Source organism: Cydia pomonella, chromosome 1 (assembly GCF_033807575.1).
Source record: "Cydia pomonella isolate Wapato2018A chromosome 1, ilCydPomo1, whole genome shotgun sequence".
Classification (NCBI taxonomy): Eukaryota; Metazoa; Arthropoda; class Insecta; order Lepidoptera; family Tortricidae; genus Cydia; species Cydia pomonella.
The window spans coordinates 41755862-41771624 of NC_084703.1; the positions used below are offsets into that span (position 1 = coordinate 41755862).

Here is a 15763-nt window from a genome sequence, read left to right on the forward strand (position 1 = left end):
ACTGCATACAGACCTTCTATTATGTGCATTTTCTCCTCCTCGGTGGTTCTTTCTTCAGCTAAAATTACTTCCTCTGAAAATATATTAATATGACTCATATAATTGGGTTTCGCTGACCGCGTGTTATATTATCGTGCAGCTTTTTAAGTTATGGTGTAATATTTCAATATAATCTGTCATCTGTCACAAGGCATCTTTAGGGCTCCACCAGAGTGATGCTTACTAACGGCTTTTTAATACTACAGCAAATGCTAGTTAGTAGAGTCAGACCAAGATAAGTTAGCAGCGAATTAGATAGCCCAGCCTGTGGAAGTGAAACGAGAGTCATAATTTCATAGAAGTTTGACGTTTAAAATAACACTTGCACTGTCTAGGCTGTCAACATCGCTGCCAACTAATCTTGCTGTGACTCTAGTAAGAGCCTTTTGTCCGGGTCTGCCTAAAACGTAGTCTGCCTAATTCACGTTAAGACAAAACTTCATTTGAAATTCGCTATTTCTCTAAATCGCTATTGACTTATTACTTATGTTACCTATTTCGCAATATGTCCCAATCGCAGTAAGCCTAAGTAGCTGTTAGTTCATTTCGCGATACGCCTAATTACCAATGAACAGCTCGATCTACGCCCTTAACGCGTTTGTTCCGCGTTTTTTCCCCGAAAGTGTAATGTTTTCAGGATAGTTACAATTAGTCAATACTGTCAATAGGTAGGTAAGGTTCGTTAGTTAGGTTCAGAAGCCCGAAGGGTAAAGTACCCAGAAATAGGAGCCCCGCTGTACGTTTAAGTCGAAATATTGTTCGAAAAGAAACGATTAGAAAAAATCTATTATAGGAGAAGTAACGCTAGATTCGCATTTGGATAAAAACGTAATACATAAATGTAAGTCTCACTGTGCCAGATTCGCTTTTGGAGAATTATGCAAGAGGCCTAAGTCTTCTTGTGCCAGATTTGCATTTGGACAAAAACTAATTAGGCCTGAGTCTTAGTGCGACTATTTCCCGGTTGGTCTAGGCATAACGCGAATTAGTCAGACTACGTTTTAGGCAGACCCGGACAAAAGGGCGTTTGTAAGACGGTTCGAATTTGCTACCTAAGCTTGCTTTTGTAAGTCTCAACTGGACAACCGTTCAAACGGGCGCTGATTATTGGCCATAATTTTTTGACTTTATACCTCTGTACTATTGTTTCTTTCCATTTATGCAAGTACATTGAGGCAAGTAACTTACCGGCTTTACATATCCACTCAACATAACCATTGAGTTCTTTTTCTAGTTGCTGTTGTCTTCTTAACTTAAGAAATTCTTGCCTATTTTCTACTTTCTCTCTTTCTTTAGCGAACTCTCTGTAAAGATAGCGATACAAAATAACTAGCAGAACTAGCGATAGTTTCTAAACTGTGAAATGTGTAAATAGACATTACACAAATATTGTTGCAAATTAGTTTACATCTGGCATTCTCGTGATCTAAGATAATGTCAAAATAAAATTATAAGCAAGTGCGGTAAAGCAACGAGGTTTGAGATAATGATTTCAAGCCATTATTATTTTTCTGATTATTATTTCCCTTTATGATAATATCATAACCCTCCTTTTGCTTTACTGTTGCGGGTAAAAGGATTTTTGTATGGCCACATATTATGGCTCGCCTCATAATTATACTCTAAGGCATGTCCTACAGCAAATAAAATTTAAGGATAAAGAATCGACGAATGCAGTATTTTTATTGAAATTATCATTAACACATGGCGATCGGACGCCCTAGGTATCGCTGGAGCGACATGGTGGAGGCGGATCTGCGCGAGCTTCGAGTCGACAATTGGCGAGAGGTCGCACAGGACCGAGAAAAGTGGCGCTGTCTTGTGTCGCAGGCCAAGTCTCATTTTGGGTCGCTGAGCCAACGAAGTAAGTAAGTAAGTATCATTAACAATTTGTCGATGTATTTAAGTGTTAATTTATTATATACATCGTCGCCTAATATCCACAATACAAGCTTTATTGAGCTTAACTGTGGGGCTAGGTCGATTTGTGTAAGATTGTCAAATAAAAAAATATATAAGAAGATTAAAACAGATTTAATAGCTATAGCAGTTGGTTTAAGGTATGTTTTTATTGTATATCAGCGGGCCCGTTACTTTCTAACACAGAAGTACATGCGAGAATGATGATTTACATAAAAGTGTAAATAGCTGCTTATTTGGGTTTATATAAATGAGAATGAGCCTATTTAATCGCGCAAAAGTTCCCGAGCATGCCAGAATAACCTACTTAAATAATAACAAATTAAACTTTATTTGATATAACAGGGTGTCAGTTTTCGGGGTAATAATCATACTGTACACAGGAATGGCCATTACTATCTTTTTTTCTAGATTTTTTAGCGTTTATATATACCGACTAGCACTAGCTATACATAGGTTACTACTTCTTCCAATGAACAAGTGAAAGATAATAAGTTTTATTTTGCATAAATTTCTTGACCGCTGCGAAGTTAGAAGCTATATTATATGACTTCAACCAAGCAATGTACGTCAAAATATCTAAGCAATAAAATATAGGTGTAGTGAAGAGCTAAGAGCTGAAGATTTATTATTAGCATAAAAATCAAGAGACGTATTCAAATTTAAAGAATTTCACCAACTTGACAATTTCCTGTACCCCTAGTGTAAATTTAAAAACAGCGTGCCAAGCGGGACGTTTTAGAAACTCGAAATCCCATACAAAATGAGACTTAACGCAAACGCGAACGACACGTTTCGCTATCGAATAAATTTACACTAGGGGTTCTGTACATTTCTGGGTTAGTAACGACGGTACATACTGGCCGATTCGAAAGCAACGTCATAAATAACGTTTCTTAAAAAAAATGACACTTGACCAATCCATTTCGTATCTTAAGATTCTTTAGCAAATGTTTGAAATCAGGCCGATAGTGACAAGGTGTATTTGTTGAGGGCATTGTACATAATGTGAATTGTCAATGTCAGCCGACAGCCAAGTGGCAGCAATCGTCGTAATTCTATCATATTCCAAATTTGTATACGCCTCCAGGGTCCTAGCGCCACTGCACAAATCGGACCTGCTTCCGTAATCCAGTTTAAATAAGCGGTAAAGTCCGTATTGAACATCTGCCTCGCTCTCTCCTTCTGGAACTGAGCGCGTCTTTCCACACGCCCTCTCTCGTTAGAGAACTCTCTAAATTAAGCAATTTATGATACATATAAGAAATATCTCCCCAAATAATCTGTCTCTGTAAGTTTGTTCCCAAATATTTATTTATTTATAATTCGTTTGGTAAGAGATAAACGTATCATTGAAGTATAGGCAAAGAGAATCATACTGTCTTTTTCTCATGCTTTAACTCTATTTGAACTTTAAAATAAATGAATTATTTGAAATGCTTACGATATTTTTTCTACTACTGTAATGATAATAATGGTAATGGAATAAAAGGTTCAAATAAAAATTAATTTTAACGAGTGGTGAAGCGGGCGGCGCGCAGTGCACTGGGTGCAGCCGTCGCGAGCACTGAAGCTTGTGGAAGGAACACCGATGGGTTTGAAGCATGTCGCCAATAGCGATAAATAATTCAAGTGAGTAACCGTGGTATCTAAATATTTTAAAAGTAAATTTATAAATTTTGATATACTTATTTTATTTTGTCAGTATGGTTCTAGCTCGTGATTCTGAGTGACATAATATAAATTGCCCAAAATAAAATAATAAGAAGAGCTAATCTGATTCGTCTTCTCTATTCTAATAGGTTAGCTCGAATATCACTAATAAGATAAGAATTCTGAAGCCTAACCCAAATTGAAAATCAAATAAGACTTGATAACCTTAATTTTTATCTAAATCAGAATGTTGAACTTATTTCGTTAGTATAAGAGATCAACTGAAATGAAGTACGGTATCGGCCATTTCTAGAAAATAAATTAATGCCAAGCTTTTACAGACCATGAAACAAATCGCAGCTTTTGATCAATCAATTGAATGAGGGCTACCGTTTTTTTGCTCACCAGTTAGCGCCAATGTAGATGGTGGTCCAGAAGAACAGATCTCAAAACTCTGCTAATGCTATTAAAAAATATACGTTCTAATATACACTGAAGCATTTTAACGTCTCAATTCGCAGTTTTGTTTTAAACCTGTTTAATTTTGCATATATTTTAGTCGGCACTTTTTCTAAACGCTTACACTTACTGAACTATATCGAATGTTTTCAATGAAATTAAAAAAAAAATAACAACAAAATTCGCGATAAAAAAGCTTGTACCCCCAAAAATACTATGCATTTGACATTTTGAAATACGTCCGTCTACACTAGCGCCCCTAGCGGCGAAATTAAACGAGTTAGCCTTCATTAGGCGATCAATCTTCTTAGCTGACAATGTATCTCAAAACGCATGCTGTTTGTTGTAAAGTGAGTAGAGACCTTTAAGCATCAACCTGTGCTGTGTGTGCATGCTTCTCTTTGCCTTCTTATTGGTGAATATTTATCTCCACACTTCTCGCTCAACTCAGCATCCATCAGAGTAGAGCATCCTCTACTCTGATTGATGCTTGTGATTAAGAGGAATAAAGCGCAGTTATTAAATGTATATGTATCAAAACTTACCCGCTAAGAACACCGAGAACTAAGTTGAGCATAAAGAATGAACCCAATACTATTAGAGGCACAAAATAAATCCAATTGAATGCACTGCCTAAAGCGTCGTTCGTCTGAAACAATTGAAACGTGGTTAGTCAGGTGTTGTTTTGCTCCCGACGTGAAAAGGTCACCGTAATAAGAGGCCACGCATAACAAGCTTGAAACAGAAGCACTTGTTTTGTTTTTGAATTTGGAACTTGGTTACTGCATGAAAGTTCAGAGGTGGTGGAATATGTACAAAAATTAGTACGTGGCGTCTCAGGAGAATAAATATCGACATGACGGCGCCATTTTAAATTTAGGATTCCTATCTTATTTTATTAGCTTAGTTTTTATGATTTAATATACATATGATCTGTTCATGTTTTCTTTACCCCAACCAACTTAGACCTATTTGGTCGATTGTTATTTCATTCACGATGTTTGGTTTTGTGTGAAATTACTTATGATAAAGGTGCTACTGGCTAATACAACTTCAGGTAGTTAAATGATTACACCTCTCGCATCGAATTTTGGTCTTGTTGACCGTTATTTTTATATGGAGTATCTGTCACGTTAAATGTTTGTAGCAATTTTTTGAACGTTTAATCATTGTTGTACCATCAGCCATAAAAGTGCATGGCAACTTTATCAATGAACTCATTCATAATTTCTCCATGCAATTTCACAGCTCATTGTACCTAAGAGCTGCTTAGATCTTGAATCGACGGCCGTATTCGACAGTTGACAGCATCATGCGTTTAGCAAAATGCTGTAGACTTTCGTATACGGTACGGATCAAACGAAGAGCTACAGACTTGAAATTAATAGTTTTCTAAGCAGCCCGAATCTAGTACCCAAATAAGCAAGTACTTGCTTACTTGCTACGAACGACCACTCTATACACCAACCAGGCATGTACACCAACCGTGGCGTGGCGTGGCTTAGTCCGTCGAGTAGCAGGCAGGCGTTACTCTGCAGCTTACCCTACTAGCTTTGGTCTAAGACAAGCGAACCTTCTGCACGTTAGTACTATTACTTATTCTGAGTTCCAACTTTGAACATGTTGAATTAAAATTATTGCATTTTTATGCCAGTAGCACCTTCCATCCAACCGCATGGTATCTCTTTTTGGGAACGATTGTATTTTTTTGTCAGCCAGCGTGGGTAGGGGTTCAGAATGTTATATTATAAGGTATAGGCTACCCAATAGAGGATGGCAGTCCAGCCCTCCATCGTGATACACTGGAAGACGGTGAGCATAGCGAAGCCGATGTTATCAAACGACGTGATGCCCTTGTTCGGTCCCTCCCACTTCTCTAAACACGTGCTCTTATCGTATTCGCAAACATTGGCTCCCAGCGGCGCCAAACTCTTGTTGTCTGCATTGCACGGCGTGGCACTGTCGCCCTCATTCATTATTTCATCTGCGAAAATAGAAACGTTGTTATAGCGTACGCCGTTTAGAGAACATTCGCGTTTTAGCAAGCTAACCCTGGTTCCGATGCCTTAGGGTGTCACCGCGTTTGTCGACGCCGAATAGGAAACTGCTCAGTAAAAGCTCTGTTTCTCATAAGAACGATAAATAAATCGTCAGTTGTTTCGCTTCAGCTCGGGCACGGAAATCGGATGATAAAAAATTAAATTAAGTTCAAATTATAAGGCAGGCCCTATCCAGAAAGCGTATTGTGATCTGTCAGGGTCAAACGTGATGCTTATCGTCGAAGAATGTCATTAATAACCTGCTATTACAATCATAATACTCCTCCAGTTATTGAAAAGCACGCTAATGGTGCATTAAACCCTGCACAGATCTTTAAGAGTCATTTATTTAAACCGATTCGGTGACGATAAATGCGTTGATACCCTCAAAGTATCTAACTGCATTCTTATTAGAAAAGGACAATATAATATTTTCAAAATAAATCGTAAAAGTAGTATAACTTAACAGTTTCTGCAATTATGAAAGCAATCTCTCTCTAAGGAGATTCTTATATTATAATAAGGTGTAATAGCTTAATTAGATAAAAATAAAGCTTCACTTATAATTGCGATGATTCAAATATTATAAAAGTATAACTTCGCATCGCAGCTTTGCCTGCGCTATGTGTCGGTCATTCTACTAAGTACTTAGTTTTTATAATTACAGTACAATTAATCCAATCACATATCTCATTTCATTTAAATTTGATAAATCGAACTATATCACTATCCACAACGCAGGCACAGCTGCGATGCAAATGAAAGCAAGACTTCCATAGAATCTATTGCATGGTCATTACTCGTAGTGCACCTTGCTCGCACAAATATATAATATGAGCGAGATACACGGGCAAGTGATATTGATATGCAATCAAAATGACATCAATTTGCAAGTTGGCTTCAGGTAACGGAAGCCTTACTTATGTGTTATGTGCCAACACTAGCATTATCACTCCAATCATTTTCGCTCATTGCTGTTCATACATTTTCGTAAAATAATATGAACAATAAAATTGGCATGAACTACAAATACATTATTATATACTTAATTTCGCATAGCACATAATATTGTACATTGTACCAATTACCAGCGAAACAAAAATCTTCGACGAATGGTTTCGTAAAAGATTTTTGGAATTCGTTTTCAGATTTTAAAATTGATACTGAAATTTAATCAAAGTCAGTTTAAAAGTAAAACGACTAATAATAAAGCCCAACTAAGCCCCGAAGATGACAAATTGACATCCTGGTAAATAGGTACATTAATACATATGAATATTTATAAAACTAAGGGAATATATATAACAAAGAATATGGCTTAAAAGCGCCCTATACATAATATAACTGGTTTGCAATACGCTAAGTAAACATCGCATCGATTTGATATTTTTAATTCGCATTGGCGTTTTTATAAACTTCGCATGGCGGGCATCGTAAAAAGCATCTTAATAAAGTCAATCTTAATACTACATGGAGAATAGATAGTGAGTCTTTAAAATTATAATAAAAAAATCGTTAGACTGATCTTCTTCAAAACGATTTGACACTTTATAATAAAGTTAAGCTCGATCAGTTTAACAATTCGTATTAGCTCTTAATGAAACGTGACAAGATATTGTTGTGAATAATATGCTGCGTTTGAACAAATGGTAACTTACACTCATCAATTTCTTTAAATGCTAGCGTAAGAAAAAAATGAGTTTACATTCTTAGAAAATCAAAGCACGAATTCAATTTTAAAAAGCAGATTAATAGAACTTGCCACGTTTCAGGATAAGATGAATAAATTGTCCATTGCAACTTAGGTTGACAACATCTAGTGCGAACGTGCATTACGTGAAGGAAGTTTCAGGCACTCATGCTAAATGCACATGAAACTACCAATGACAAGATACTTACTAATATCTTCTAAATTATAACAAGTCTTGTGAAGAGCCCCGGAATAGAACTCCAGGCCGATGATAGCGAATATAACGATCGCAAACAGCACCAGTAATCCGATCTGCAGCAGTGGCGCCATGGCCTTGATGATGGACTTCAACACCACTTGCAGACCTACATGGGAAAATAAGCATTAAAAACTGTAACCACACGTTATGTTCCATTTACTCAGCGACAAGGCTGGAGTATTCATGACTCTCATTTTGAGCATTTGTTTAGCCTGAATAGAGGTAAGAGAGAGTGCGTTTATAACAACGTTTTGACGTTCTGCAGACTTTGAATTCATCATTTTAATCACACTCTGAAACTTGTCGAGGAGGTGTATAAATAAAATTACCACGGAATGAATAAATGGAAAAAATAAGTTTGATTGACGCACACTTTGTTAAGGGTTCGCTCGTAAATTGATGTAAAATATTTTCATTCATCACCTTCAAAATAAATTATTGGAAAAAATAACTGGATGTAACCGTCACTAAAATTTTATGAGAAATAATTGGGTTCGAACGAAAACAAAACGTGCACAAGAACAATGAATATTTGCTGTTGCATAATTTAAATGATAACAAAAGAAGCGCGTTACGCATTCGAAGAGATTTGACATGTTTCTCCATTTCTTATGCATGCTTAAAGTACATGCCAGTGTCATTTGTTTCAAGAAATGTTAAGGTTTTAATAAAAAAATGACTGACATTACAATACTTTTAAATATCGCATACCATTTCCGCTGTGTTTAAAAGGTTAGGAACATTATTTTACGAATTATGTATAAAGAAAAATAATTAGTTGTCTTTTAATGATTAGTTAGTTTTTTGTTACAGTAATTTGATTTAAAAACAGTTCTCTTAATTATTGTTTAGTTTTTACAGTGTACATAATAATATGGTAAAAATCACCTTTAAAACACAGCGACCAAACAGACAATTCAATGAACAGTTAAACATAATACAATATTATGCAACAGCCAGTGCATGTAACAACGTAAACTATGCTAAGAATGTGCTAAAACTCACTAGGGACGCCCGATACTAATTTAAGGGGCCTCAGCACCCTAATGGCACGCAAGGTTCTGAAGTCGACATCCGGCGCGATGTTCGGCTGCAGCGTGACGATACTGCCAAACACACACTTGATACTATAGCATGAACTAGCAACTAAATTAAAAACAAAATTACTACAGGGACCTCGCTCCACTGGCTGTATGTTTGCAAAGACCAAACAAAAAAACTAGCCAAGAATATGGTGTAAACAGGGAACACGTCATACTCCCCATAATTTGATTTGAATGCGGGTATCTAATGTAAAATTTAGTGTTAAAACCACCATACCATACTAAAAAACAATACTCTCTAAAGTGCGACGCTAAATAACTACACTAAATTTTAGAGTCTGGTGGGGCGAATTTAGCACAAAAAACCTTCTAAATTTCATTCTCAACATTCGACTAAAAAAGCTTTTAGTTATTTTCCTTGTCTTGGAATCAGTTTCCATATTACATTATTCTTGTATATTAGCTTTCATAAAAACGAAATTTTAGTTTCCGGAAACTGAACAAGAGAGGCTCTGAAGAGAAACAAGGACATACTAAGTATCCACTTATAACTTCAAGCTGTAAGTTTATACAAAAGTATAAAGTTGATTTTAATTAGATCGATGCAGGTGGCAAGGTTATGTACTAGTAGTCGTGTTAGAAGTATTAGTGTATATGGTTGTAAAGCATGAAGGCCGGTGGAGAGAGGCCCGCAGGAATGTGCTTGTCGAGTGTTAGTTTGTACAAGCCGCTGGGACGGCCGCCAAGCACACTCCCTATCTGTACCAAATCACGAGGACTAGCTTCGCTTACTACGAGACTAAAGTATTGTCACTAATTAGTCTTGATTATTGATGATCTAATCACATGTTATAATTCACGCATTTTAATCTAAATACGTCATATATTTCAATTAATAACTAAAATATATAGTCTTTTATCTAAGTTTAATAAGTTTTAGCCTTTTTATACACATACCAAAATCGTACTAAGTATTATATGCAACAGGTAGCCGAAATCCAAAGTATACATAAAACACTTTCTCATAATAATCAATAAATGACAAAAAAAAGATCACACATCTTCTAAAACTGTTACAAAACGTCTGTATAATAAATGCCGAGGAATCGACACTACTTTTTTTTACTAAAATGTTTGTAAAAAAGTTCTATTTTCAAAACTAGCGATATAAATTAGTTATCTACTGTTAAAAAAGTCGATAATCGAAAAGATCTAGCGAGAACGTTCTATACAATAATATTAGGTATTTAGTGAACTTTTCGCCAATTACTGTGAATTACTTGGAATCCGCGAGACGAGCTTCAGCGGGCGGAGGACTCGGAAGGAGCGCAACATGCGCAGGTCTACGTCCACGTTGTATTCGGCGAAAATCGTCATCGACCTAGCCGTAGCAAGCTCAGTCAGTGGCGTCATACCGAACAGTGCTCGGCGCAAGTAAACGTACCGAACAGTGCTCGGCTCAAGTAAACATACCGAACAGTGCTCGGCGCAAGTAAACAACAATCACAACCGAATGCCTACAGTACAATAACTTAAATATCGTATCTCATATTTGTATTTGAAACATTGCCTTTGCAATGAACATTGTGCTTAAAAATCAATTACATCATTTAAAATCAGAATTAAATATTTATTACTATTTCATCGCACAAGCAACCATATTTCCACTTAAAATGACAATAAATAAGTTGAAAAAGTTGATAACTTACCCGGTTACTACAACGAAAAAATCCATAATGTTCCAAACGTTTCTAAGATACGAGCCCCTGTGTAAAACAAAACCTAAAGCTAAAATTTTTAACGAGGCTTCTACACAAAATATTCCTAAAAAGTACGCCTCGGTCTTTTCCTGTAACAAAAACAAACGTGTCAAGTAATTCTAATATTGAAATTAGGTAATACCATCTAACGGTGCAACCACCACGCGTGGTTACTAATTATATAATGGTTCCATTCTATTTAGAAACGTTATAAGCTTGCTTCTGAGGACGCTGCTTATTAGAAGTTAATAAGGCAAGACTGACGCGGACAACATAGGTGCTGGAAATGTAGTTCAGGCGTAGTATTCATAAGTATTCAGAATTAGACAAACTGACGTTACCGAGCATATATTTCTTGATATTTCTTATGAACTTAAGTAAGTTTTCAAATTCTACTCCTTCGTGGTTTTATTAGAGATTTATTTAAATTACTATTAGTTTACTTAGTCTGTTCAGTACTAAATACTGAATAATAATAAAGACGGACATCTCAAGTATCTCAAGTAACCATACATGTGCTAAGTAATAGCTCCGTTAGATAGTATTGTTGGAATATTATATACTTTAAGATGTAAAGAATAAAGCACAATTTACCAGATTCTGTGCTAAGATGGTCTTATCGCCGTTGGGCAAATGCTCCTCCAGCGCCAGCACCACGCAGTTGGCTATGATGGTAAGCAGCACCGCGTACTCGAAGGGTGGCCACTCAATGATGAACTTTGTGTACCTGGAAATAAAGGCCGATTTGTTAAACCAATATTCTAACTAAATATGTACCTTAATTTTGGATCAGGACAAGCTTATTTAAGTATAAGGACTAAGTACTTAAATGGTAGTAGTTATAGTTTCATTCGTACTAGTAACAGGAAGTAAACTTTGCTCTGGTTAGTGTAAAAACTTGTGATATATTGTCTCATATCCAATTTATGTTTAACCTATCAATTAAAATGTATGAAAAGTGTTAACTTTTAGACCCAAGTGGCATGGCCAAGTTAGATACCGAACTCTATGTGCAGCTGTAGGGCTAAGATGGTCGGCTCTTTATCATTTGTCACCATGCCTGTCACGTTCTAACAAGTATGTAAGTGAGAAAGTGATGGGCATAGTGACAAGCGATAAAAATGGAACCATGCTGCCACTGCTGGAAAAGCGATATTACAATAAGCACGAAAGGAAAGTTGCATGTATAACGAGTACCTAAAGTTCTAAGGCGCCATTATGCTCGCGCTGACAGGCGTGGCGGTGATGCAGGTTGTCATTAAAACCCTTTCTTTTTTAAGGATTCTTGATAACTGATGATTTATCGGGAGTATTCTTTACTAGGAATTGAGTGAAGGAATGTGGTTTCGATCGCTTACCAATGAGAACTAAAGTAAAAGTATTTTTCGATAACAAATATATTGAATAGGTAAGGCAGGTAGGGATACAGGCACCTCGGAGCTGAATATTCATACGCCGTACAGACGTTCGAGTTCCTTGGTCAACGGGTCCCTGGCGCTCTGTGTCTCTTCAAGGACTTGTCGAATACACTCTAAGATATCACAGGAGACCGAAGATCTGGCAGCTTCCTCGCTTAACATAGCCTAACGATCCAGCGAGGAAATTCTGCCAGCGTTTTCGGTACAAAGCTTTTTGGGTAAGTTACTTTTATCTCTAGATATATAATCAGTTTAAATTGGCGCCATTAAGAACTAAAAAACACAAGATTCCTCTCGCAAAATGATTCTTTTCGCTTTATCTGTACGCATAGACTACTTGTACTCGTACTAACGCCAAAGAGAATTGATTGTAATAGAGACGTAAAGTCTAAGAAAAACCGTGCTCCTTAGTTTGGCATCCAAAACAGATGGCGCTGTACTGCGACATATGTTTTGCGGTCATTGAATTCAAACGTCAACTTTTGACAATCAGAGTTACTCATAAAATGTATGCAGCTGTACAGCGCCATCTCGTTTACCTGTCATATTCAAATTTGTCTTAGATTTAACGCATCTTATTCAATCAATGTATCTTTGCTAACGCGTAGAACTAGACTCACCTACTTTTATTTTTAATAACTACGACTATTTTAAATAAGGCTTCTATGGTGTCCATAGGTATATAAACTATCTATAATCATATTTAATTTGGATTTCTCAAAAGCTCGTCTGAAAATATACCTATCAGTGTAAATGTATTATATAAGTATGACAAAGTAAACTTTTTCTAAACCGACAGTCTTACGGCCCGATTCGAAGAATGATTAAGACACGTTTAAGATCTTGGAAAGATCGATTACAAAACGACATGTCAAAATTGACGTTTATTTCGATTCCGCTGTGATCCCAATAAGATCTATCTACGATATTTCTAACGTCAAAGTGACATTGGTTGCCCGAATCGAGCTGCTTCTGTCAATTATACGACATACAAACGATATCTAAACGAGAATTTATCTAAACCAGAACTTATCGTTATCGTATCTCATTCTTCGAATCGGGCCGTGAGACTAGCATTATTTGTTCATCAGCTGACGGTAACGCACAGGATAATAGGACCTTATAGGGTTATGATTTTAATAGCATCGCCTCTGCTCCGTCTAATGCGTTAGATTACGGTATCAGCTTTCCATACACGTCTCATTACATCGGTGTTTGCTTGATAATGCACTTAACCCTCATAGCAGCACTTTAGCAGAACACCGTCGTAAGCTACTAGATGCTTTATGGTTAACGATCGGTTCATCCAATGCTATAACTACCTTTATAATATAATAAATGTACCTATACTCACATTATGCGCGCTAAGTGCCCATTAATGGTAGAGTATCAGCCTGAGCAAATGACAAGACACTGATCAAGTGTAAAGAAAAGGGTCTTCAGGGAAAAACTGATATGTTATCAAGTTAAAGTACTCTACCTACGCGTAATATATCTAATAGTTAAGTATATAGTTCAAATGTTAAACATTTATTTTTTTATCCAAATTTAGTGAAATACTCAGCAAATCAATATGTTTATTTTAAGTAACTAATTTTGTAAATGAATTACAAATACTAGTGAACTTTTATATGAATATTTTGATTTTACAATGTGGTGTGTTGTAATAAGATGGAATGGGTATTTGGTGAGATGATCAGTGTTGCATTGGAACCACCGTAAAACAAAATACATAAGAATTGTACATTACGGCGTAAGAGAAAGTAATAGACATTCTTATAACATCGATAATAAATACTATATAAATGAGTAAAAAAGTACCTTCTAAAAATACCATTTCAACGAAAAAAGAGAAGTTTGAATGGAGGCGAGGCAAGATCAATATAGACCCTGAAACTGTATTTGAATGCCGTTCGTTATTGATGATCAGCAATAGGGTTTTCGAACGTTTTAAACTCAACGTTGACTCTCGTGTGAACTTCTAAGATAAAAGTGAAAAAGTTATATCGATTATAATATATGTATTTTACTTTTATCCCACTAAAGACGGAAACGTGTTGTTAATGACGACCGGTTTGGTCTAGTGGGTAGTGACCCTGCCTACGAAGCTGATGGTCCCGGGTTCAAATCCTGGTAAGGGCATTTATTCATGAGCATGGATATTTGTTCCTGAGTCATGGGTGTTTTCTATGTATTTAAGTATTTATATATTATATATATCGTTGTCTAAGTATCCTCAACACAAGCCTTATTGAGCTTACTGTGGGACTTAGTCAATTTGTGTAATAATGTCCTATAATATTTATTATTATTTATTTATTAAATCCTAAAACATAAAAAAACAGCCTTGTATATGATAAATCATATACAAGGCTGAAAAAAAAAGACGCAAGGTTGAAAATCGTCGAGTAGAAGATGATAATACCACCAGTGACGAATTTGCTCGTAGCATAAGACTTAGAACTTCAAGTGGGGATTGACCACTGACCCACGCAGTACAATTAAATGGCAATTGGAACAATGTCGCTAACACTAAAATATTAATTTTATTTGGAATTACGATGACTTTTTGAATTATCCCTGTTTTCAACTTACCCCAACGCACCTTATCTGTTTATTATTCATAAGTAAGTACATAGTACAGTCAGCGTCAAATAATTTGTAGCAGTCAAAGAGGCCAAATAGTTCGGTACACCATACTAAATATATGGTGTACCGAACTATTTGGCCACTTTGGTTGCTACAAAGTATTTGACGCTGACTGTACATACTAGTTGTGGTATATCTATACCTAACATGTTTCCAGTAAAAGAGAGATAGTAAACAATCGGCTTAGTTAAGATTAAAACTGTATCAATTACCTAAGTAATACTGGGTCTGACAAGTGATATACTTATAACAAAAGGGCTTATACTAAAATATTCTGATATTATTAAAGACAAACATTGTTCAATAAGTCAGCTCTCACATGAGTAATTCAACACTTCTATTATACTCATTATCGCCATTTATCAAAGTCAACTGAACAAAACACATGACTACCGGAGGGCCACGATAAATAACCCTTTGACCATTTCTTTTCCGTGGGTGGTAAGGTTTCGCTTACAGCTGGTGTATTGTGACTGTGCTGACACAAGAGACAACTCGACACAAAAGAATGGCCAGAATGGCACTTTATTGCATCTATGAAGCGTGAATACCTACCCGAAAGATCTCAGAGATTAATTTCCCATTTCTTTAGATCAGAATTTTAACATGATATAAGTAATGTTATAATGTACCTACCATATATTTTTTATATTAAAAAAAAGGAAAATTTTGTATCCCATACAGAATAATAGGTATTTTGCACATGGAATAATTCCGGAAGTTTACTATAAGATAACTTAAAATTGTAAGTTTCGAAAACAAATAATCGGAAAGGGAAATCTGAAATATTTCTATAAGTAAGTGCTTATAATCGATAGTCGACCTTAAGTTTGA

The 15763-nt window shown here is 36.0% G+C and overlaps 1 protein-coding gene across 14 annotated transcripts in view; it reads right to left on the minus strand.

Moving 5' to 3' along the window:
* Positions 1–15763, minus strand: part of LOC133523941 (voltage-dependent calcium channel type A subunit alpha-1) — a 114144-nt gene that overhangs the window by 27887 nt on the left and 70494 nt on the right. For 9 of the 14 annotated variants that reach the window (XM_061859765.1, XM_061859696.1, XM_061859688.1 and 6 more), the window contains 8 exons: positions 11457–11589; positions 10812–10951; positions 9065–9165; positions 8010–8165; positions 5835–6055; positions 4617–4720; positions 1228–1343; positions 14–73 (listed from right to left, as the gene is read on the minus strand). In XM_061859765.1, coding sequence (XP_061715749.1) covers positions 14–73; positions 1228–1343; positions 4617–4720; positions 5835–6055; positions 8010–8165; positions 9065–9165; positions 10812–10951; positions 11457–11589 — 1031 coding nt within the window. Of the gene's footprint in view, positions 1–13; positions 74–1227; positions 1344–3077; positions 3194–4616; positions 4721–5834; positions 6056–8009; positions 8166–9064; positions 9166–10382; positions 10484–10811; positions 10952–11456; positions 11590–15763 lie in introns of all 14 variants that reach the window. The other 5 variants (XM_061859759.1, XM_061859751.1, XM_061859736.1 and 2 more) reach the window with 3 other exon arrangements.